The sequence below is a fragment of the Thunnus albacares genome, chromosome 9 (genome assembly GCF_914725855.1).
Source record: "Thunnus albacares chromosome 9, fThuAlb1.1, whole genome shotgun sequence".
In the NCBI taxonomy this organism is placed as follows: domain Eukaryota; kingdom Metazoa; phylum Chordata; class Actinopteri; order Scombriformes; family Scombridae; genus Thunnus; species Thunnus albacares.
In genome coordinates this window covers 8,828,952-8,854,750 of record NC_058114.1, presented here as the reverse complement: position 1 = coordinate 8,854,750, position 25,799 = coordinate 8,828,952, and the positions used below count along the sequence as shown (strand labels likewise).

At 38.7% G+C, this 25,799-nt stretch overlaps 2 protein-coding genes across 9 annotated transcripts; one reads left to right on the top strand and one right to left on the bottom strand.

Annotated features, from left to right (window-relative positions):
• The first annotated feature begins 47 nt into the window (after positions 1-47).
• On the top strand, positions 48-6,520 carry mcoln3b (mucolipin TRP cation channel 3b). 3 transcript variants are annotated; one of them, XM_044360988.1, is made up of 14 exons: positions 48-264; positions 1,183-1,406; positions 1,505-1,672; positions 2,097-2,250; positions 2,356-2,422; positions 2,529-2,625; positions 3,030-3,129; positions 3,255-3,367; positions 3,902-4,051; positions 4,180-4,281; positions 4,726-4,848; positions 5,024-5,230; positions 5,467-5,597; positions 6,425-6,520. In XM_044360988.1, exons 2-14 carry the CDS (start codon positions 1,185-1,187, stop codon positions 6,462-6,464), a joined length of 1,674 nt encoding a protein of 557 aa, XP_044216923.1. In that variant the 5' UTR covers positions 48-264; positions 1,183-1,184; the 3' UTR covers positions 6,465-6,520. The 3 variants fall into 3 exon arrangements, with proteins under 3 accessions (XP_044216923.1, XP_044216922.1, XP_044216921.1); XM_044360987.1 differs by lacking the exon at positions 48-264 and adding an exon at positions 288-422; XM_044360986.1 differs by lacking the exon at positions 48-264 and adding an exon at positions 288-455.
• Positions 6,521-6,834: 314 nt separating this feature from the next.
• Positions 6,835-25,694, bottom strand: LOC122988576 (G-protein-signaling modulator 2-like). Of its 6 annotated transcripts, none has more exons than XM_044360983.1 (15): positions 25,605-25,694; positions 17,684-17,905; positions 17,196-17,331; positions 16,681-16,820; positions 15,485-15,608; positions 15,079-15,194; positions 14,383-14,538; positions 13,270-13,378; positions 12,810-12,975; positions 12,400-12,497; positions 12,036-12,227; positions 10,920-11,085; positions 9,938-10,123; positions 9,732-9,847; positions 6,835-7,960 (listed from the first exon to the last, which is right to left on the bottom strand). In XM_044360983.1, coding segments are annotated over exons 1-15 (2,097 nt in total). In that variant the 5' UTR covers positions 25,607-25,694; the 3' UTR covers positions 6,835-7,792. The 6 variants fall into 6 exon arrangements, with proteins under 6 accessions (XP_044216918.1, XP_044216917.1, XP_044216919.1 ...); XM_044360982.1 differs by having other exon boundaries at positions 25,599-25,693; XM_044360984.1 differs by lacking the exon at positions 25,605-25,694 and adding an exon at positions 25,482-25,592.
• Between the last annotated feature and the right edge of the window lie 105 nt (positions 25,695-25,799).

The following is a 25,799-nucleotide window of genomic DNA, read 5'->3' as shown; positions in this document are numbered from 1 at the left end:
AGCCAATCAGATCCCGGCAATAAATTGACGTTACACCGTCGTCGAAAGTTACCTGAGCAATTGACAAACAGTTTGAAGAGTTCACTGACAAGACAGCGCACACTTCGGAAGTGAAATCTTTTAATTAGATCAGCCGTGAGCCTTAAGACAACAGTTTAAGCAAGATATGAATTTTAAGTAAGACGAGAAGAGATTTGGACTGAGCGCTCGTTCTGGTGCTGGCAGGTGGATGTAATTAGTTGATTAACCTGCTGCGGGGCATTGGTACGTAAGTAACCTATTGGGAAATTCTGTGTTTCACCTCATTGCTGTTCACTGCTGTCCATGATTGACACGACACGACATGTTTTTTTCTCTCAAGAGGACAAACATTGAATTTTGATTGTTTGCCACAATGGAGGAAACAAAACAGGTTTCAGAATGTGAGATGCTGTGTATTATTCAACAATGCTCAGGTACACCTGACTTCCATTTCCTCATTCTCAGTCCACCTTAATAGGCTTGTGGGTAAACACAATGGAAGTAGAATTGCAGCCTATTGTAGCTTCATATTCATCCCGTGCCAAACATTGCAGTGCTTAGTGGAATATGTTCACTCAAGGAAACAGAATGAGGAAGAATAAGTATTTCCTGGCAGCAGTTAAAAGTTCATCAGGTACACCTGTACAGTCTAATGCAATCCAGTGCAGCAGTCCAGCAATAAATCCTATCGCTGTGGAGAGCTTAATCGGTCACTGGGTGGGGTGTTGTATTAGATTTCATTATATTAAGAGGTGTTTCCATTCTTATTCTCTATTATCTTATTTTGCTCCTAACATGTAGTTAAACAAGTTTCAGTATAATGAATATCAATACAACAACAATACTAAGGTGTTAATCAGTATATCCCTGACACAGTGCAAACAGAGACTGAACTTTGTAGGCTTTATAAAGAACAGATTTACAGCAGGGCTAATGTATTTGGTTGCACTTGCGTTATATTGCAAGTGCAACCCTATAAAGTAGAGGCCTTTCATGCTCAAGCGAGCTGATTGATTGTTTAATTTTTTGGTTGATTGGTTGGGACCCAGGCCCACACTTTGTTTTCAAGTCCCAACATTCACATTTCAATGATCTCAGTAATGTAATGCCAATTTTCATCCAAAGTTTGCACATAAGTTAACCATATTTCATTCATTTTAGATATGGAGGAGTCCAGTGACTTCTATGACATGTATGAGACAGACATCCACCCTCCCTGGTCAGACCACCAGCATTTGTCCCCAGAGGATCCGGAGAATGTGGAGTGTCTGAGAAGGAAAATCAAATATTACTTTATGAACCCCTGTGAGAAGTATCACGCTCGTGGCCGAAAACCATGGAAACTGATCCTGCAGATAATCAAAATAGCCATTATTACTATCCAGGTAGTAATCTCAGAAATGACTTGAATGCTTGTTGTTTTGTTGTTTCACCATCTTGATTTAAAAAAAAAAAAAAAAAAAAAATCTTTTCCTTGTTCCAGTTGGTGTCTTTTGGGCTGAGCAACCAGATGGTTGTCACATTCAAGGAGGAAAATCTGATGACATTCAAGCACCTCTTTCTGAAAGATTATGTGGATGGAAGTATGGATACATATGCTGTTTACAGACAGCCAGATGTTTATGATCACATTGATTACATCATCAAACAGGTAACGTAATGCCAGTATTTTTGTTTCCTCTGTAGTACACATGATTTTTACTTGCTGGAATTTGTTGGTGTCAGGTTATTTTGGTGATGTGGCATGATAGATTTTTCCTTTTGCTTTAACGTTACTGTAAATCATTGATGGAATGTTATTACTCTATATACTTATATGGCCCAAAAAGCTTGAGAAGCTCCCATGACAAGTTATGTCATGGGATAGGACTTTGTACATGTTGTTTGAATTGGTCATTTGGTTTTGTAGATTTTAATTGCATAGATTGTCTACCATGAAACAATAATGGCAGCTGCTCTTTTCAGAAAGTTACTTTTCCACCATTCAGAATTGTTTGAGGTTTTCACCCCAATGCTGTCAAACTGTCAACAAACCTGACTTTATAGTAACTGAGATTTCAATCGCTCATTTCTAGTATGGACTTCTGCACAACATCACAGTGGGCAATCACGAATATGAGAAAAATGGTGCCAACTTTACCCCCTTATCAATGTGTCAGGAGTTCTACAGAAACAGTACCATCTACCCTGAAAATGAGACCTTTGAAATTGATGCACAGGTGGAAACTGGTATGCAGGGTTATTGTTTATAGGGATGATTACACTAATATTATGTTTGAAAGCAACAATTTCTTGGTAACAGTTGTAATCTTTGCTGTACTTTGTGTTTAACAGAGTGCATTGAAGTTTATCCGATGCATTGGCCGTCCTTACTTCCTCATATTAACTTGCATTTCAAAAGGTATGTCAACAACATTCTCATGTAAGACATCATTTTGCTGTCTTGGTGCTGTATACAGTATGATGTGAGAACACCTGTCAGTTCATGTACCTGTCGTGTCTTCCAGGATGCTCTCTGTCAAGATCACGTTTGACCTCAAGGCCATAAATTTACAGACAGTGAGATATCGAGAGCTGCCAGACTGCTACCACTTCAAAGTTGTTGTACGTCACTTGACTTGTCTTCATGGCTCAGTACACGCCAGTGGATCACATCACATCACATAAACTTTGTCTTTTACCAGCAGTGATGACACATCACTTCACTGCTGCCTTAATAGTGACAAAGATTCCTTGTGTCACTGCATCTGATTACACAGCACAGATAGGAGTTAAAATGAAAATGAAGACAAATGAAAAGAGTCAGCTGTGTGAACCCTGAGTTTTATGAAGCTACTTTGAGGACACAAATCTGATTAGTCTCAAATAAGCGTGTTTCCACAGGGTGCCTGCTATTTACATAGTTAAATGTTAGCTGTAGGGCCTGGCAAGTGAATGTTTAGTTTTTGGGTTTGTCTGTAAAGAATAATAGTCCATTGTAAAAATTGTCTGCACCTCCTTTTAAATAGATCACATTTAATAACCAAGCCCACAGCGGCAGGATAAAGGTCGACCTGGAAAACGATGTAGAGATCAATGAATGCAGAGACTGGAAAGTAACTGGAGCATGTGAGTTGTAGTTCATACAGATTAATCATCTGTATTGCTTTAAGCTCATGTCCAGGATTTGCTGGCATTCATGAGGGCTGATTCCTTTTCACATGAGACTAATCTTAATTTCTCTGCTCACTCAGCTGCTAGAAACATATACCTGACCGTGCTGTTCGACTGCCTCATCATTGTAACGTGCATCACCTCCTTCACCTTGTGCACACGCTCAGTGCTCAACGGGATACAGCTGCAGTTTGTAAGTAAACTGAACATACCCTGACGTGCAGCCAGTATTGTTTTTATCCTTTTCAGTGATTTGCTTAGATCTAAGAAATGGTATGGTTGTCTGATCTGTTCATTATCGTTCTCATAAAGTGATCGAAATCATTGCCAAAAAACTTTTATACAAACCTTTAGTACAAAATTTCCTCTTTGTGCTTCCCTGTTGAACTGCAGTGGCAGGGTAATAACAAAAATAGGTACATTTGTACTAAAAAGTATGTAAGATAGCCACTTGATTTGACTAACTCAGACTGCTGAAGCCTCATAATAGCTTCAAATAAACTTTCTGTCCCCCATCACTTATATTAAAAGCACATGAAGAAGGGATCTTTTAATGGCCAGTATGAACAGGAGGAATGGTTATAGCAAACTTAACCTGTTTCAATGATCATGAGGCCACCTGACTATTGTTTTAAGGCAGACTTGAAAAATTGTGAATCTACCCTTTTAACCTGACTGCTGCCGTTCACAGATATATTCTACAACTGCTTTCTTTTGTTCTAAACAGGAGTACACACTCTCCTGCAGGAAGCACAGCGGTAGAGAAGTCCCATGGTCAGACAGGTTGGAGTTTGTGAACGGCTGGTATATCCTGATCATTGTCAGTGACACATTGACCATCATTGGCTCCATTCTCAAGATAGAGATCCAGACTAAGGTAACAGCTGTTTCATCAAAATGTAAATTACAATCTTTAATTTACTTCAAGAAGTTTACCAGAATATCAGCTGCCGTCTATAGTGTCTGGTCATCTATATCATGTGAAACATCCACTATTTCCTGTAGGTTCTCACGAGCTACGACGTGTGCAGCATCTTACTTGGTACAGGCACCATGTTCGTTTGGATCGGGGTCATCCGTTACATGGGCTACTTTCGGAAGTACAATGTAAGACCAGGTTATCAACTGGACAGCTCATGAATTAAGAACATGTTCATTTGTCTTTATGAGTGTCGCATGTAGTGCAGTGGTTAGAGAATATCATCATCATAGTGCTTACAATAGAGGTCCCATACAACAGTAGCATTATTGCTTTTTATTGCATATTTTTTAGAAAACTTAGTCTGCAGGTCTTAAAAAGATAATGTGACCTAACTTGATCTTGTTGTTATCATGAATGAAGCAGTGCAGGATTGTACCTTGGCTTAGGTCTTTATTTGAATTTCATTTTTGGAGGTTTTTAAAGGCTCATTCATGATGATTGTGATTGCGCCTAATTACAGGAAAATATTAACTGCTAGACCCGAAGGTATTCTCAAAGAGAAAATGCATTCTTGTATGCGGCTCTCCAGATACACATTCTGTTACCATGTGTTCTGTGGATGTTTCCAGATTCTCATCCTGACGCTCAGGGCAGCTTTCCCAAATGTTATCCGTTTCATCTGCTGTGCTGGAATAATCTACCTGAGTTACTGTCTTTGTGGCTGGATCGTCCTTGGCCCGTATCACGAGAAGGCAAGCAGTGTTTACATAGTATAAAGAAAAATCTACTGGGTTTAACTGAGGCCCGAACCTGCATTATTTTAAATTCTAATGAAGTTCTGTTCACTCCAGTAGTCCCTAATCGTGAAGAATAAATTAAAATAATGATCACACGCCTCTAACCTTTCTCCTCTTTGACTTGTTTTAGTTCCGGACCTTGAACACAGTGTCAGAGTGTCTGTTCTCCCTGATCAACGGAGATGACATGTTTCCCACCTTTAAGAACATGACCCAGAAGAGCAGCCTAGTGTGGCTTTTCAGCAGGGTCTACCTCTATTCCTTCGTCTCGCTCTTCATCTACATGATCCTCAGTCTTTTCATCACACTCATCACTGACACCTATGACACTATCAAGGTATTATTTATGATTGTTGTAGGTATTTACAACCCATGATATCTTATTATTGATAATTTGTCTTGAATGATGTTTGACTGGGTACTGGTTCACAATTTCACTGTTATGCTGAGAATAATTATGTTTGCAAGTGAGTGTTTCTAAGAAATGCTTCAATGACTAAAATGTTTCTTATATAACACTCTCTAACACCCACACTCAGTGTAAACTGTCACTTTCTGACTTATGTCATTTAGCAACAGCAGCAGAGTGGAACCCCAACGTCAGAACTGCAAAGATTCCTGTCAGAGTGTAAAGATCTGCCGAACTCTGGGGTGTACAGACTTGACAAGAGCAACACCTGCTTCTTTAACTGCTGCATGAGCAGGTAGGTCAAATGCAGCTTACTCCAATGAAAATCAAGAATCCATTGCTTATGGCAAGCCATCTGTAATTTGATATCCATAATAGCATTTCTCCTAGTCAAAACTGTATTCTCACTAGTCAGAATGGTAGTTAAAGATATCCACAATAACATTGGTACTAGTAGAAATTGTATTTCAAGATATCTAAAACTTTGATTGTACTAGTCAAAAATAAATTTAAGATATCTAAAATCTTTAAAAAGTATAAGTGGCTATTTTAACATTTGCATTTGTATAACAATGTATTTTGGATATTCAAAATTACATTATGGATATCTGTAATGGTTTTTTCATTTTGGATATCTGAAATGAAAATTGTGAATAGTAACAATTGGATTGTAGATATCTGAAATGGGAGTTCTTCCTAGTAAGACTTCTATTGCAGATATCCAGAATGTTCATTCTGAATATCAAAAATGTAATTGTAGATATCTGAAATTGGAAAAAAAGAATGGCAAAAGTGACGTAATTTGTCCTAGCAAGAATGACATTGCGGATATCAAAAATGTTCATTTTGAACGCAGGAAGAACTGAATTACGGATATTTGCAATACATATCCAGTCTATTTATTAAATGTTATGATGATGTTATAAGTGCTAACTGCTCAGGAGTCTAGTATCATTGGTATCCTTTGCTTTTTTGTGGCAACATCACTAATTTCGGGTTCTATTTATTAGCACTAATTAAACTGCAAGTGCATTGTGTTAAACAACTTCTTAATACTGTTTGTAGTCATTAGACAAAACACCTAATAGAATCTAAGTTGAGACATTTTTTCTCTCATTTAAGGTGCAAGAAGCCTGAAGAGAGGATGACTTCAGAGGCATAGCATGTCTTTGTTGTGGCAATATTTAACAGGCTACATAAACCTTTATGTGCACTTTATGCAGCTGCGTTCAGTAGAAATGCTTTTTGAAGCATAGTACTATTATGCCTCAGGTTTGCCCTGGAGATTGATTTGTGATGGAGCACATTTTTTCCCTTGGAGATGAGAAAAAGAAGCCAGTGCCGAAGAGACCAAACCCAAGTCAACATGAAGGTTAGAAATAAAGGAATGAAACACTGAATCTGGTCTGACGCACTGATGCAGAGAGCACTTTGTAAATACACTTATTTGTATTGATATGTAGCAAAAAAAGATTGTGACACTGAAATTCCCAATGTTGTACACTAGAGATAATGAATAAAGGTTAAATAAATAAATTGGAACATAAATGAGATTTTATTTCTCCAGTGTCAGGAGAAGTTATCAATATAAAAGCTAGTATAACATTTCTTTTTCTCTCACTAGTAGGTCCCTTGTAAAGTCTTGTGCAAAAAAGAAAAATCCCATTCATTAGTTCATGGCAATAATGCATATGGTACATACTGTAGGGTTTCTGTGAACATTGTAAAATTGACAGTCTTCAAAAGTAAAATCTGGATGCATATACTATAAATGTCCCACCAGTCACCTAGAGGTTTAAAATTGGGTTAGCAGTGAATATGTCCGTTTATTTTCCCAGAAGAGATATGTCGATTGACCCTCTGTGATGAAGTGTCGGAGAGGTCTGAGATTAATTCAAACCACTCTTGGTGACTTAACTGAATCACAAATGGGCCGAACAGTACATGCTATGTTCCAGCTTGCTTGACTGCAGAAGGTCTCAGAGATAAATCACCTGAATGTCATACCACAGGGATCTGAGAGGTTCATGATGCAGAAATCTCTTTGGTTTTGGCCTATGACACTGGACTACAGTACTCTAAGTCCTACCAAAAATAAACAAAAACAATTTGTATGAGTGACTTGATGCAATCTTCCAAAGTAGAAAGTTGTCACTGGTACTGAGGTCTGATAAAAGTAACCAAGATGATCTACAAGCTAGCTAAAAACAAGTCCATAGGTCTTGAAAACGTAAAATGTCCCACAATTTTACAGTTGCAATGACCAGTTTTGTATTATCTGAGACCTTGAATCCTTATAGCGTCCCCTGTATTCTTGTCAGTCTCACAGGAGTGTTGTTGGACAATCCAGAAAGGCAAAGCCAAGGGTAGAGTGGGTTACAAAAATCTTGATTTAAAAAAAATAATAATAATAATAAAAAAAAAATCTAATGGAAGTTTAGTGACTTCATCTTGTATCCTGAGAAAACATGATAAAATAGCTCCAATAAGTCAGTCTGGTTTGGATTGAGTGACACCAGATGGCGGTAGGACCCGCTGTTCCTCCATCCTATTGGACTGGGAACGCAAGATGAGACTGAAAAAATCTTCATCTGGAACAGTACGTCCCCTTGTTGCAGAGGGAGGTGCAGCACATCTCTGGTCATTCAGCCTGGAGCCCTAAAACATTGTGGAGACAGAAAGGACAATTACTGTATCGTAGTTGATTCTGTTGCAAGTAGCCATGACATGTTATATTTAGACCCTTAATATTCATCTATAAACACTTTTATTTATGTAAAACTCCAGTTACTCATTTCAAAATATTGTGTAGCACCTCAATCAAATAAGATCTGCTGCTTGTTGTGACTTGAGCTATTTGGATTGAGATGATTCTACCTATTTGGTTGATACAAGTCAGTTTATTCTGTTAAAAGAATAAACCTCCATAGTCCAATTTAACTTGTGAAAAAAATATAATTTAAATGTATACAACTGCACAGAAAATTTAAGAGTCCATGTGAACAGAATCTTGTTGATCCAATCTGACAGCAAATGTCCACATGGTTTAGGATAAAGCTAATTGTTTCCCATCATGCATTGAGAGCAGTTGTGGCACCTGGCTCTGTAAGCACTAGTTACTTGATCTCATGAGATTATCACTGCCTGTGTCATTGTGACACCTCAGTAAGTCATGTATTATAGTGAGCCAGACTGTGATTACCAATGACTGATTCTGTGTAGGCCTCGCTTATCTGGACTCCTTTGTTATAATATCCCAGTGAAACATTCAGTGTTTTTTTTTCTTTTTTTTCTAGTGCTCTTCCTGCAACCACTCGAGACTGAGTCAAACAGGAAAAAAAAAACGCAGCAGGGCTCTAGTAAAAAATAAAATGGTGCACAGAGTTGCATTCAGTGCCTCAGAAATCCCCCCCTCCCCCTTTTAACACTTGTTTTTGGAAAAATACTTTTTGAATATAACTTACATCAAGTTACATACTCACACTCTCCTACCAGGCTCTTTGAAGCGGCCAAGAAATATTTTCTATGGCAGTTAGCATTCATAAGACTACCTGTTTGTGTTTTTGAGCTCCTTATCATCTGTCACAGTGGTATTTGGCAGCTTGACATATTAGATTTCTGCAGTAGAGAAGTTAGAAGACTTTTTGGACTTGTTTTCACTCGTCATGAACGTATTTCCTCCGTGACAGAAAAACATGTCATACCAGCCTTCAGAAACTCCTGCAGGTTAAACTAGACTAACACAACACTTTTAGGGCTGACTGACTCTAACACATTCACCATAAACAGACTTTAAGACACTTGTTAGCGTAGCAACATTAAGGCTACAAACAACCCATGTTGCAACACTCTGTAGGAGTCGGTTTTACACCACTACTTTTTCATTCCGAAAGAATATCTGATGTTGTGAATACGTAATTGTCTAGACACGAATACAAGACAACTCCCCCTTTTTCAGACGTATTTCCAGGGAAAAAAAAAAAAAAAATTATATTCAGACCAATACGGTAATTTCCAAAAAGTGAAAGAACAATGGAATTAGTACGAATTATAGAGAAATTAGAGATAGTGTTCAGTTGGTAAATTCAAATAAATTCCAAATAATTGGTAGTTTTACCTATAATGTTTAAGTTAGTGCCAGCAAGTCATTTCAACATGCAAAAATGTAAAATCTGTCGACAATTCAGCATACAATTCAACATACATGATGAAGCAAGTTTCTAATAATCAAAGAATACTCAGTTATATTTACTTGAGTGTAAATGGATCAATTATCTGTAGAAAAATACGGTTTTTACATAGGCCTTTCTAAAGAAACAAATTATGGAGCCGCAATATAAGGATCTATGTTCTGCTATGAGTGCTGAGAGGTAAATATTATTCTAAATGTCTTCGGCAGCAAGCAGGATATTGGATTTCTTTTTCTCACCTGGCACTTAACTAGCATGTCAAAGAAGACATCATCCCCCTCAGGCTGCTCAGCGCTGGCCTCGATGCGACTGTACAGGGAGGGTGTGTGAGGTGTTTCTGTACTGGAGATGGGGGCTGGGAGGAGAAAACAACATTTATCAAGATGTGAGTAGTGAGATAGAGATAGGAGATGACAAAACTGCGCAGTACATCATGAGTCATCACCTTGTGTTGGGACTGGATCTGTGCTGGAGGTGGAGTGTGTATGAGGCGGGTTGGAGATGCTGAGTTTCAAGCCAGGAAAATGGCTCATGCTGACTCTTTGGTCGTCCAGACGACGGCCCTGGGAGCTGGCCAGCAGCTCCAGGAAATGACCAGGATCCTGCAATGGTGTTTCGTGCTCCAAAATAGCTAGAAACACATAATTATCGGTAGGTGATTTAAAACTCTGTGCCAGTCAAAACATAGCAGGAGAGCTGTGCCCTTTACTACTACAACCAGTATTGTATTCTGGTTCTCTAGAACATAAAACCAAACTGGTAACGGGAAAAAACACAGGAAGAGACGCTCTGGGATTACAAAACAGGAAATCTATGACACTTAAATCGATACTCTGCCAAAGTCAATCTTTCGAGCATAAAACACTCCCTAGTTTGATCCACAGTTTCATCCTTCAAGAAGCAATGAGGCAGTGATCAACTTGGATTCATGGCTGATTAAAAACAGTCCTATAAATGACCAGTTTTCAGGGCGGACAACAAGTATCAGAGCGTCCATAGAAGCCGTCATGCTCCGTAAAGAATGAAACCACGATCTAAACATTCAAGGTTAGAAGTGTGTTTGATACTCAAAAAGAGATTTTTGTGTGGAATATCCCCTTAAGTCATCTTTAACATCAATAACTCAACATTACACAACATTTGATACGGACAAGTTTGTAGACATGCTGCATTCACACCATGAAGGGACAGGGGTAATATCGGCCTCTGGACACTGACTCACCGTCCCACCAGATGATCTGAATATGACGAGTAATTTGTCATTAATGAGAGAAGAACAACATATAACTGAATGAGAAGAGATCAGTTTCTTTTAAGTTTCGACTTCCATTTCACCTTGACCCCCCCCCCCCCCCCCAAGTCAGAAAATTGTACTATTCCTTGGATATGGTGTGAACACAGAATAAAACACTAAGGGGCACACTCACATTTCCTTTCAGCTACAGGTGGGGTGGAGGAGGGAGAGGACTGGGTACTGTGATGGCTCTGGCCATCCAGTAGAGAGCACCTTTGGTCGTCCATTCTGTTGCCTTGGAAACGAGAGAGGAGGTCGAAAAACCCATCCTCTCCAATTGTGTCCCGTGATCCCTGCTGCTGTGTAAATAAACATTTTAGTAAAAAAAAAAAAAATACAGTAATCAGGGTGGTGGACAAGTTTTAAATAGAAATCAATATAGAAAGGGCATATTGTAGCAATATCCCTAAAGTTACAGAGGAAACTTTAAATGAGATAAATTTAGATTACTAGGTTATTTTGCATTTCCTATGCCACTAAATCAAAATACTATGCCTCTGTGTTTTACACATGATTGTAATTACACCACAGAACAGATCGATGTACAATAGATATGTGCAGACGTTCATGCAGTTAGTATATGCTGCCTTCATTTATGAAGTTTTCAATTAGGGCTAAAAATAAAAAAATGGCAACTTTCCAAGAAGTGAAAAGAGCAGAGACCATTTAACTTAACATTGTTCTTAAAACACGAGTCAAGAACAATGATCCAGTGTTGACACACCACAATATTTCTTCCTACATTGTGCTCATTTAAAAGGAAAAGAGGTCAGTAATTTCCTAAAAAAACAGCTGGGCACTCAAATGTTACTCAGACAGGAGTAATGAGTACATGTGTTATTTTCAGCTGCAGATTTAGTGTGCTAGTTAGTATTTACAGCAGCAGGGTTGTGTGTTGGATTGACTCAAAATAAACAACAGTGGCCATGTTCATTGAAATGACTAAACATGTCAACAGTGTGGCTCACTGATGTGTTTTTAATAGTTCTGGACAACAGTGGAAGTCTGTGGCACAGAGATTCTTTTTTGGGAAACAGGAAATTAAGATCAGCTCATTGTTGACTTGGAAAAATAGAATATAACCAGACTTATTTTTTTAATACTGGATATAAAAAAAGAATTTGGGGAATTAGACAGTGTCATAGCATAAGTGTTTCTTCTCATATTTCTTCTCTATTTTTTTTATAGTCTCTTGTGTGTTCCAGGCATGTTATGAGTGAGCAGGACAATCTGCTGTACTTAGAGGTACCTTATGTGAAAGTGACACTGGTGGGTCCGGCTCAGGTACTGAGTGTTCTGTGCTGTTTTCGAGCTGGCCTTTAGGGGATAATTTGTTGTTCTTCTGCTTCTTGCTTCTGAGCCGATGAAAGAGGAAGAGCTTAGTGGAAGCCTTAATTGTGTCATTTTTTGAAGACCTGGGGAATACATCCTCCTCCCAGTCCTGTAAATTCAGCGTACATACGGATAAACAGTTTTAATAATAACTAATTACAAATGCGGAACTGCAACAAAAGTATAAAACTAAATTAGTGAATCTCACAGTGAAAACCCAGTGCCTTATACTGAGGGCACAAAAAGCAACAATGTGCCTCATGAAGTACTCTTATACATACCGGATGTGCCGGTGAATTGTCAGCTGGATTTTTGTCAGGACTTGGACTCAGTTCCTGGTTCTCTGCACTGCCCATCCTCCTGGCTGGAGTCTTCACCCCTGAAAAAATACAACAGTGTGGCCAAATGCTGTATTTCTACAGCACTTTCACAACTAAAGGACAACACTGAAATGTTTTCTCACTGAATTTTACATCAGTGTAGAATGTTATGTCTCCAAATGAGTTCATTAAGAGTGTATGTGTGTGTTTTAAGGTAAACATGCTGCTACACACTAGAATACATGTACGTTGAGACACCATTTCAGTACAAGAAATCTGCATGTTGCTACACACTCCAAACTGACATGGCCAGTTTCTGGAAAATGTGAGGAGTTGCATTGCAAAAGGTATTGTGAAGAATGCAGATTTACCTGGGAAGTTGAGGTAGCCCTGATGACTCACTGGCAGAGCAGAGCTATTAGTGTTGGTGTTGCGGAAGATGTTGGAATGGGTGTTGGGGTTGGACTTCAGGCCTACAACCAGCCGTAGGTCCGACAAGTTCATCCTGGCAGTGACCTCGCCGCTTTTGTCTCCAGTCTACACCATCGACAACACCAAAGTTAATGTTAATGAAGCAAATGACTGCAAAAGAAACAATGTGAGTGAACACAGAGCATACTATTGCTGCATGTGATTCATTTATACAGACTTTGTGAGCTGTTTGTCTCTTGCAGGCAAATTTGAAAACAGAAAGGTAAGTGTTGTAGATGCAGTATAAAGCTGAGGACTGCCAGTTCCATGCTGTTCCACATACAACCAGCAGATGGCGGTGTGGCCTGATGGCAGCTGCTCATTGGACTCTGAGGAGGGAGGTAAACAATAAACAGTCACCTCTTTGGCAATTTCCAGATGTTTTTCAGCAAAGTACATGGCCTGCTCATGATTCCCCAGGGCAGTGTGGGCATTTCCTAGACTCCAGTATGCTCTTCCTTCACCAACTCTGCAGAAAGGCACAGAGGGAAACAGGCTGAGCAACTTCAACTGAAATTATGCAAGACTGGGTAGGGCAAGCTATCACAGTATGAGCACATAAATCTGATTTAAACATGAGTTTATGTTTATTTCAAAACAAAAGCTGGTATTCAACAATTCCATATTTATCATAGCCCTGAATCGAGCTAATATCTGTACACATTTTGCAGTGTACAAAAATGCTCTGCTGTTTTATACAGTATAATAATCCCATGAGCTTGAGTAAAGAGACATTTCCAAACCAATTATAACAAGATTAATAGCTCTCCCTGTCTCTCCTTTTACATTACATTTTATACCCTTTACGTGACTTATAGACAATATTAAGGCTGAGAACATTTATACTACCAGAAACCATGCTTCCTTTCCTAAGACTATAAACAGAGCTACTCCCACACTACAGCATTGCCTTGTTAGCAGTGATATAGTAGGGGAAACGCCTCTACTATAAGATAAAGTAAAAAAATCTAGTTTTCAGGCTGACTTCTTTTGATATTGTATTTCAGTTCAGTTTATACTTTCTAAAGTTATAGCTGATTATATCTGCTTGTGTTTAATGTTGTAATTGGTCTAGGTGGAGCTAACATTAAATTTCATATATTCAAGTTAATAATGTTTTACAAACTGATCATATATTTTGAAAATTATTATCTGTAAATAGAAAGTCTATTTTTTTTTTGCCAAATACAGATCTGTTTGCTGAGGCTTTCTAAAAGTGCATGTAAATTCCCACATCTTAGCTACTGAATATTTTTCCAAAGACACTACTATGGCATCTTCATAGCTATGTGTTCATGACATTAAATCAAAAAAGCAAGATAACAAATACAATTTTCTTGTGACTTTTTTTTAAAGTTTACTGTAGTTCAATGGGTGTTTGGAAACTGATTTGTTCGGGGACCACCCACATTCAAACTGTACATTCTCATTATACTTCAAAGGCTGACGACAAATGGCATTTATGGCCGATACCTGTCGTTGAGGTCCTGAGCAATTACCAGATGTTTGAGGTGGTAATCAATGGCTCTCTCATAGTCCTGCAGTAGTGTGTAGGTGTTGCCCAGACTGTAACAGGCCTGGGCCTCCACTGCCCTGTCCTTCAAAAGCCTGGCCAGCTGCAGAGTCCTCCTGGGGGCAAAAGAGAAGGGGAGGAAGAAGGTCAAAGAATGTGTAGGGTGGGTGCAGGAGAATGATGGTTATCTGATCTTTTCTTTTCTCTCTTTGATGCTATTTTTCCAAGGGCTTCTCTGTCAAGAAAATTCCGGGATAAGGAATTCAAAACTGTTGAATTCAATTAGTTCTTGGACAACTACAAAAAAATAACATTTTTGTGTAGTATTGCACATATCCATGGTTGTTATGAATGACTGGATTGTATTCAGGACTTTGTGTTTGTCTTCTTTCTACAAGCAAAAGTCATTCTTAGTTTCCCAGTTCAGCACATTTAACTTAATCCTGTTTTTTTTTTTTTATTACCCAATTGATTTATGGCTGAAATTCAAACTTTTACAGTCAAAAGAAGAAGACAGGAAAAAAAGAATTTCAATATTAATGTTAGAACAGTGATAAAATAAAAAAATCAACATTAGCACATTTGTTTCATGTCAAAGTATAATGATCAAATACAGACACCTGCCAATAATGGCACTGAGCCTCCGGTTTGCTTACTTGTAATGACCAGCCGCCACTTCGAACTGGCTGAGGAATATGTGAGCATTGCCAAGGTTACAATGTGCCCTCCTCTCAGCGGACTTATCCCCAAACTCTTTAGCGATGAGAAGCCGCTGCCAAACAGGACAAACAGTAGGGTGCACATTACTGCCATTAAGGTCAGGATTAACCGGAAACATTTTGAGGTAATCAAGACAGGAAACACAGCCTTCACAATCATGGGGTCAGACTAAAACAACATTTGTGTGGATATAAACTTGTATCTTCCAAACCAACTGGACCAATGTAAACTTCTATAATTGCATGGCTGTCACGCAAAAGAGTGCAGGCCAATTTGAAGCAGGTATTATTTTATAGACACTGTAGATGTACTTCTGACTTTGACTAGTAGCTTGCCACTTACCTTTTCATGTGCTGCTACTGCAGTTTCAAAGTCACCCAGCAGATAGTAAGTGTTACCGAGGTTCCCATAGGTGCGACCCTGAGCTGCCCGATCGCCCAACTCCTTCACCAGGCTCAGGTTTGCTCTTTGTAAAAGAAGAATAACAAAGAGATAGACATGTACATATTATAGTAAATTCACATATGAAGGATTTTTAGAAAATGCTTATTTTCACAGAAAGCTCAATACTTTTTGTTGAGTCTTCAGGGTAATTTTCCGGCCATGCAAGAGCCTGAAACACCCAACGAGCACTTACAATAAAAACAATGATTTCATTTTGGGTTTTTTTGTGGTTAATTCACTGAGCCACGTCATATAAACTTAGAAGCTTTTTCCAGAGCTAAGTAAGTGGTCAGACTTGCTTGATTTTCACAGAGATGGCTCATATCATCATTTGACTTACTGTACTGTAAGTATGAAACTATATTGATCTGAAAGAGCAAGGAGTGACTTCACATCCAAACCAAAAAAAAACCAAAAAAAAAAAACATACACACCATCTCTTCTTGAGGCCAATGTTCCACACATAGATCAGGTCATGATAACTGAACCAACTATGACAAGTAAGCAAACTGGTTGATGATGAAGACTGTGAAATGTGGTTAAAAACTTCAGAAAAAGCCAGTAAGCGGACCTTGAGTTGAGATCATTTTGTGAAATTGCCCAAGATCAATAATTACCTCCTTTGTTTAACATTATATTTACTGTATAATACTGCTGTGGCTACTTGCCGGTGACAGTCGGGACAATGTAATATTTTCAACAATAGGCTAATGGGAGGGACAATGGGGAACACAACCTCATCAACAATTTGTTTTTTTCATCATTGTCAAAATGTAAGTATGAAAGTTGGGGCATTAAGAGTGTATGTTACAGACTTTAAACATTGCAATTTTGTTAAATGTATACATCATCCATCCAGCATAGAGTATGTTACATTTTATATCTCAAGCTCCTACTTAATTAGCAACTAACTAACTTTGTAAAAGTTCAGTATCTCAACACGAATTTGATGCATATTGTGTAGATCAAACCTGTGACCCTTCAGCTGAGGTTCTGGCACTTAACCATCAGGCCACTTGTATCATTGCTCAGGGCTTTCATAATAAAACAAAAACAACATCCATGTTTAGACAGAAACAGGGACACAAACTCACTCATAGTACTGTGCAGCATTCTTCAAGGCTGTCCTGGCTTCCTCTGGAAACTCTCCTGGCTCTGCTCCACTCCAGCAGATGCCCTTGCCCTTGGCATGGTACACGTTCCCGAAATTATACAGCGCTCGAGCTTGCCCAACCTACAGCACGCACACCGGGTTTTCACAGACCGAAACCAGAGTGACCAATGTTGTAATTATATACTTAAAATACACTGACACCAGACCTTCTTGTTTGCATGTGGGCTGGCAAACTATTCTAGATGTTGGTGCGTCAATGCTTCGCAGTCATCATGCATACCCAAACTGTTGCTGAGCATGTTGTGGTATGATTGAAAACAAATATGGATACATTTATTCTAATCAAAAGCAATTGGGGCTTTTAGTCACTGACTGTACTCTTCATTTAAAAACCAGGGATTCATTTTCAGGTGCTTGAGATAAAAGCACTGAAGAAATTTTCCACTTAAGCTCATGTTACCACATTTCTAAAATTCAGTCAGTATTATGACCCACCTTATCATACATGGCTCTGGTGATATCCAAATGTCGTTGGCAACAAACAACTGCTTCATTATACCGTCCTAAAAGCTTCAATGTGTTCCCAAGGTTACCGCTGGCTTTGGCCTCACCGAGTTCATCTCCAATGGTTCTAAAAGACACGAGAAGCTCCCAATAATCAATGTCACGTTACACAGATGGTTAAGTAAATTGCAAGAGAGAAAGAAAAATTAGGAAATGATTAGTCTGGAATGTTGAAGTGCATTGGTACAAAAACACAAGGCAAGACAGTGATTTATAGCTGCAAGCACGTCTTGTTATGCAATATAATCATGGCGGGAGAAAAGGTAAATAAAATGAGTTTATGGGTCAGACCTGGATAAAAGTCTTGTTGGGTCACTAAACCAGGTCAGACTCACACCAGCAGGGAACAAGTTTTTTTCAAAGTCATCTCATGTGTATGAAAAGAGTTCGAAGGAGGACATGGTTGTGGAACTTTTTACCTAGTAAGTGTGAGATCATGGCGATGGTACTCCAAGGCCTTGTTATACTCCTGCAGGTGAAAGTAGGCATTGCCCAGCTGGCTGTAGATGGCACTGAGGATCTGGAGGTCCTCTGTTCCAACCTGGATGGCAGACTCAAAGAAAGACACACCGGCACGGTAGTCACCAGCCTTACAGAGCCGCTCACCTTCCAGAGCCAGGTCCAGACACGATGACTCCATCCTGCGGGGGAAGTGGGATCTAAGTGAGACGTGAAAGTGAAGTCTATGTCTAGAGTCATGAAATCACTGAAATAGGAGGGTTTCAAATTTTCCTCACTGCAGATTAGTTTAACAAATGCTATAAAACATACTGACAACCTCAGTGAAAGAAGGCAAGTATAAAGTATAATCAAATATTGGAAATGTGTTTGACAAATTCAAAACGCCTTGTAAAATCTAGCGGAACAAATTAATAAATTAGGTTAAACTCAGGACAAAAAGGGCAGATAAGGAGTAAGGGCCTGTCTTTCTGCAAACACATACAAAATTTTAACCAAAACTGCTTGAGTACCATAAAACGTAAGTTAGCTAAAATACCTATGACTCATTTTCACAGTCACAACTCTCTTCATGAGACCTCTCACTTAACAACTCTCCCACAGGATTTTGTTGGGCAAGATGGAGCTTTTATAGGGAATTATTTGTGATTGGTATGGACTAAAACCAGGATATCCAATTTTCAGTTCTACAATTACTGATTCATATCCTTTCTTACCTCTTACATACTTTGTCACTTTAAGAGAGTCACATATGTAAAAGGTTAATTTTAGTCAAATATGTTTTCAACAAGGGCTGCAAGTAATGAATATTTTCATTATTAATTATCCTGTCCTTTTGTCAGAAAATAAGGAAAAATGCAAAAAAAAAAAAGCCCAAGGTGACATCTTGTAATTTTATCTTCGAAAAAGATAAGACTCCTATTCCATTTAAAACTGCTCATTTTAAAAATCAATTACAGAAACAAATTAAATTATGTTATCAAAAGATCGAAGAAACACCACTTTCATATCAAATTGTCCAAATATAAAAATAATATGGCCTTACTTTATTATTAACAAAAATATTTCAATTCTTCCTGTAATGGCAAAAGTGTCGGAAAAACTTGTTTATCAAAGGTCGTTGAATCATTTGGATAGGCATAATATTTTATATACACACCAATATGGGTTTAGAAAGAACCACTCTACTTCAGTGGCTGTCTCTTATCTTGTTAATGAAATCTATAAAGAAAAAAAAAAACAACCTCATGTTTATTTAAAACCAGTCATCCTCTAAAATGACAAAAGGCAGACATGATAAGGAAAGTAAAGTATGGCAAAGCATGGTACATGGCCATCTTCTGTGTCTTGTGTTAAGCCAGTTCACACAAGATCTGTTAAAAACTGAATGATCACATGACCTGATCTCAACCCTCAATATAGGATGTTTACTTACACCGGTGGCATTCACATACTAAACAAATACAGCTCAAGTCAAGCAGAGAGAAGTTGGGACGCTGTGAAACAAGAGTCAAGAACTTTAAATCCAAAATAAGACGGAGCATTTCCTGTCATGAATACTGAGGTTTAAAAACTCCAAAATTACCCTGGAATGAAAATGTGCGCCTTTAACATTTAACCACGAACGCAGAGTAAACTCAGAAAGCGTCTGTGGTAAGAACCAGCGCTTTATGACTCCCACACCCTGCCTACAAAATAATATCATCCCTCTTTTGTCAGTTTGCAACTGTCAGTGAAAAAAAAAAAAAAACTAAGTGAATGAGTCAATGGGATTACATCATAAGATCGTAAAACAAATCCAGTCATGCATGAGTTCAATGCACGATTCACATCTACAAAGCTGTGAAAAAGGAGATATCCATCAACTTCACTCGCTCTCTTCTTCTCCGTGTTCAGACATAGACAGAGGTTACAGACTGAATTCACAAGGAAATACAAAAATTAAAATAGCTAACCTGGTGTTTATTTTAGAATATGCAATGATTTCAGTGCACGTCCCATGAAAACTAATACGTTTGCCAGCATGCAATTTCATTTGAATAATCACAGGTTTACGTCAGACTTGTTTTCTGATATCTGCCAATGTTACCCATCAAAACCAGTAGGATGGGCGTCTGGCTCTCAATGGGTTGCGTGAGTGTTCTCCTCTAGGCTGACTTTTGAATCCACCCAGTATTAAGCCTTCCAGACAGCACTTCCTCCCAGTCTGTCTCCTGCCCCTTAACAAATTGATGTTTAAGGTCATGGTTAAGTTCTGCCCCTCCCAGCAAATAAAAGAAACACTATGGAGGTATTAATAACGTGTTTGGTATTTTGTCTGGTTCCTGCATCAATGATTAAGAAAGGGTTGACCAAATGTAGCTTCATAATTCATCAAATTACAAAAAAAAAAAGGGGGAAAAAAGCTTCCTCACCACCATACAAAGGAACAACTTAAACACATCTCGGTGGTAAACAGAAGTTAAATAAGTAAGAATGTATTTCATCTCAACTGAACAGCAGAGATCTCCTTTCAACCTCCTTTCAAAAGTGAAAGCTGATGTAGAGACTTTAGAAACTTGGATAAAAAAATAATAATAAAAAGAAAATCCATATTGTTTTTTTTTTATAGCTCATCAAAATTTTCTGGCCAGCTTTCTCTTGAAAGTTTACCCATGCAAGTTGTAAAGTCTACTGATGGATTCGTCTGAATCTGCCAAGGCTGTTAATCCATTTAAATACAAAAAAATAAGAAAAAACGTTTCCTCTGTCTAGATGAATGTGCTTCTTGACATCTAACAGAACAATGCATTACCCCCAGTCAATGTGCAGTGACATGCTAATGCCCACACTCACGTACCTTTTGCCTCTTCCCATTCTGATGCACTCAAGGCAGTTTGACACGACGGACATTTCAAGCTTCTCGATCACTTTCTGAAGCAAAGACAGCTCTTTCGGCGCAACACCCTTTATCTTCTCTTCTTCCACGTGTATACACATAACGCACGTAGGCGCAGTGTCCCACTTTCATAAAAATAAAGAAAACGCGGCTCCGTTGGATCTGCTGCCGTCTCTAAGAGAGCTCTGCTAGCCTGTGGTAACAGCATAACAAAAGGACTTAATCGGCTCAGCGCTCACATCAACCTCAGAGGTCAGGTACCAGGGTCATAAACCTTTTGTTTAGACAAACGCAAATTAACACCAGGTTGTTTCCAAGCAGAAATGAGAGAGTGGACGGTTAGGATGCCATGTTGCTGATTGAGCTGATTGTCGTATTTCTCTGTCACTTAGCCACTAGTAACCTGCATCTCTAAGCCACCTGATGGTGTGTGTCACTTCCAATTAGGCCAGAGCTCAGTGGTAATTATAGCCACTTTAAGTGGCTCCAGTGAACCCTAAGGCTATTTGCTCAACACTCCATGAAATAATCATTCAGCAGCAGGAAGGCAAGGAATATTTCTATTGTCCCCTCAAAAATAATTTACCTGCACAATAATACAAATTTTAATGAGTTATTCATTCTTTTCATTTTCATAATCCTCAATATCTTGGGGAAAACCCCCACAGGGACAATGAAGAATTAGAAAGATAAAGCCCGAAATAAATTCACACCATTTCGAAATCTCTTCTCACAGCTTCTAGCCACTCAGCTGTGGCCAATCCAGAGAAATCCACTTGCCTGAATTAAGACGTCTGAAACAATGTGCCCTCTAGGGGGAGAAAAGATAAACTGCCTCTGCCATTAGGTTGACCGCAAGGACTGGAATAGACCATGTGACATTAAAGCTGCCTGCTGCCAAAAGCCAGCTCAGTCATCATAATGAGGGCAAATGTTGGGAATCACACAACCTTTGCGCATGTGGAAATGTTTTAGGCTTGTTAAGATAATCATGCTCTTGGCTCTAACAGCTACCTAAGAGCACAGAGACACCTTAAGTGCAGCTGCTCTAATGCAGTTCATCCTTCTTGCTTGCAACCACTATCTTCCCACTTGCTCCTATCTGGGAAGATATCACCGTTAATGTTTAAAACTGGACCAGCAATTATCTGGTTTGTGTGACTAAGCAGCAGTCTAGTCCCTTACCTATTACTTAAGGCAGAGAATGCAATCCATTAAGAAGAAACTGTGCAAATAAAACACTGACTTGTCAAGGCTTGTACTGTCTGTAATACCAAACATTACAATAGTGGTGCAATACCATATAACTCTATCATACGATGAGAATGCATCTGCAATCAGGTTCATATTCTCACAACTGTTCCAGTCATGTGCCATGAAATATTTACATTATGGCTAGTGAGGACCTCCTGTAGTCTACTTAGCATCATTCATCACTGAGCCAATAAGGTGTCATGTTACTGTCACAGAAGAGCTTTGGAGGAGAACAGTGCTGTTGCCTGTCCTCACATCTACATGGATGAACGCACAAATATGAAAATATATCTATAAGCGCAAGCAGAGAGTACTACTAGAAGATTAAATACATTGATGTAGTTTTGAATGACATTTCAATTTGTCTGATATTCCCTTTGGAATGAAGAGTCAACAACTTACAATTACTTTCATTATTGATTTATGTTTTTGATTATTTTCTCGATTAATCCATTTCCAAAAAGAGTGAAAAATAACATCATAATTTCAAGTTGACATATTCTAATTGCTAGATTTGTCCGACCCACAATCCGAAACCCAAAGATATTCAGTTTACTATGATAGAAGAAATTCACATTTAGAAAGTTGGAACCACAAAATTTTATGATTTTTTTTTTTTGCTTGAATGATGATTTTGCACTGCAGTAATTGTTGCAGATTAATTTAGTTTCAGCTCTAATCCATACCAAATATTCTGACCTATATCTATATTCTAAGTTAAAGAAATAAGGATTTTAGAATGTCCAGAAAGACATAACACAATAAAACGAAAACATCCTTTTTGGCAGTCATTTCATGGAAATACTATACTGCTGCTAATACAACATCTCACAAACCAGACACTGTAAACATACAGCCTACCTGTGGCGTACATGAAGTAAATGCTCCCTGTCGTGTGCACAGTGCTGAGGAGCGCTGCCATACATGACAGTCAGAGTCCTAACAAGAGCTTGAATGAACACAGCGAGTGTGTACGCAGCATGATGGATCCCTGTCAACCCGCCCAGCTCATGAGAAAACAAGCAATTAAAAAAATCTGGAGACTAACTACACTAACATATATCATCAGGAAACAGTGAAAAAACTGCCACGCACGGATTCCATCAAACAATGTGAGAACTCGGCCATCGCGCTATCCCGGTGCCGGCTCTTATCTTGAAACTGGAGCTGGTGAGCGGCAGTAAACACAACACTTACTGACACTGAGTGATTGCAACAGCGACGTCTAATTCATCTAATACACAAACGCAATCAATCATGTTTTGAAGGGGTGCGGATGGGAATGCACTTGAATCAAAGATGCTCTACAACTTAATTATGTTCATTGCTGCTAAAGTGGCTATAAATTTTGTAGAAGTTGTTTGTTCCCAACCTTTGTTCAAGGCAATACTGATAAACGTGATTGTGTTCCCTGAAGATGTAAATATGGATAAACAAGTAAATAGGTAAGTAGGATAGACAGAAGGCTCCGTGGCCACTTTACTGCTTCTTTTACTGCATTATGATGTGCCATTATTTTGCTTAAAATGCCCATGTTAAAAAAAAAAAGTCAGACAGATGTTGCCCATCAGCGACAACGCTTGGCATTCATAAGATGATCAGTACTGATATCACAGAGCACCAGCCTCACCAGCCTGTATCTTTGTGAAACGAGGCAGAAAGATTAATGATGTTTGCGTCAAATTCCCACGAGTAGACCATGTCAAAACAGAGACTTCAGATTTAACAGGCTGAGCAACATTTTTATCCACTCTTAACGCCTCCTATTTTGCTGATCATATGCCAACTGTGAACTTTCTGTTATCTCTTCTGGACAAACTTTTGGCATTGAGCAGTTCTGGACTTGTTTGCCTCCCAGTTGGCTTGACTGAATCTATTCTGCTGTGATCTCACTCACTGACTGTGTTTTTTCGCCAGAAGAATTCCAGCTGACTGAATGATTTTTTTTTTTTTGTTGTTGTTGCTTGCATCATACTTTGTAAACTCTAGACAGTTTACAGTGAAAAAATCCCAGGGGGCAGCTGTGTCTGATGCTGACACCACAATGTCTGGCAACAATCACACCATGTTCAGTCAGTTAGATCATAAGTCTGACTCTTTGTACTGGCGACTTCACTTTTTGACCTTTCTGCATGTTTTACGTCATTTTTCCAGTGATGTCTGAGACATGGGTGTTAGCTACATTTTCACCAAATTCCAACAATGCAAAAGGGCCAAAATGGAATTATCGTCCACATTCAGATTAACATTCATAACATTTGTATCTTCACTGCCTCTAACCATGTAACATTGTACAGCAGCTCCTTAAGAAACAGTGAAGGACAAATTCAACAGGAACTGAGACCATGGAAAACAGAACAAGACAGAAGTGCAACAAAATACTTACCTTTTGACACTTATACATACATTTGATCCATGTCATGTGAATCTAAATTTAGCCTAATGTAAGTCTGTTAACTATGAATTGCAGGGAGGGATGGTGTGTGGGCATTTGCAAATTAAATGTGAGTTAAATTAAATTACATGAGTGCAATTAGTAGTCATTAACAATCTCTACACTATAAGCCTACATCACAGTCCTGCATTAACGAGACAAACACACATATACAGTAGGAGTGTGTTGTACAAGTCATTAAAGTTTGACATGCTGACAAAAGCTGTTCCTTGCAGTATTAGAAGTACTGTTTTACTGCCATTTTTACTTTCTTTAGTAGAAGAGAGGTAATCCTTGTGGAAAACAACAAATAAAAAGTACAAGCATCAAACAGCTCTGTGTAAGCTCTTTGCTTTGAGTAACACTATAGTCACATATGCTCCTTATAAAAAGGCCCGATGTGGCATCCTAAACCATAACCAGTTCAATATGAATCCGCCCAACCAATCCCTCTACAATTAAGTGATGCTCTCTAAAGTGATAACCATGTTTTTCTTTGAAGAAAGCTTATAAGAAACCATCATTAGAGACTTAACCCCAACCCTGCATGGGAAAAAGAGGTTAGAAGCACATTTAAATGGAAAACTGAGCTGCAGCACCATAACTGTGGGCTACTCTGTGTAATTATTGCCTTTCCTGAACTACTTAAGTGAACTTCTTCTCCAAAAAAAGTGACTAATATTACAAATAAGACTACACTCAAAACCGTACCAGTACATGAAAAACTATCAGGGTAGCTACATGTTATTAATAAGCACTGCTGCTGACTATATCTTTACTGTAATAAGTGTCATGAAAACACAAGATCCTGTTTTTATGCCTCTTATGAGTAAAATAGGGTAACTAAACTTTTTCTTTAAATCCAGTTCAGTATCGTGACGTGATGAGAGTTTGGTAAATTGTGTAGTAGAAAACTGTAATTTAAATGAGTCAGATTAGCATGAACATGCCATCACATGTTCGTTGCTTTACTGGAAGGCAAATGATGAAGTGGAGTGACGTTTTAGTCTGCTGATGTAAATACAAACAAAACGGCTGTACGAACTTTATAGTAGTTAAGTTTACAGTGAGAAAAATGAGCTAACGGTTCACGTCGCAGTTAACAGTTGGTCACTTTCACTAGAAAACAACAGGACGGACAACAAAACTTTTCAGTTAACGTTAAACGCTAGTAGACGTTATCTTAGCCTACCTCAAACTGAAGTGCGAAAAAACACCACAAACATGGCTTCAGCTTCGGAAAATGTGTTCACCCACTCGGACTCTTCAAAACTAGTGTTTTTATCCAGATGTTTACAGTACTACTCACGCGTACATCTGTTAGGAAGATGACTCCGTTGGCTCGCGGGTAGCAGAAGTTAGAGAAGCCACTCCTCGCGCCTGCAAATCTGACTCCAATTAGGATTCCACGGGTGCTGCGTTTATGTGCCGTCGGAAATGTTGACACTACTGCTGAAGCTCACATGATCGACTAGTCAACGCGGATAAATAGGCTTTGGGGCGGAGACTT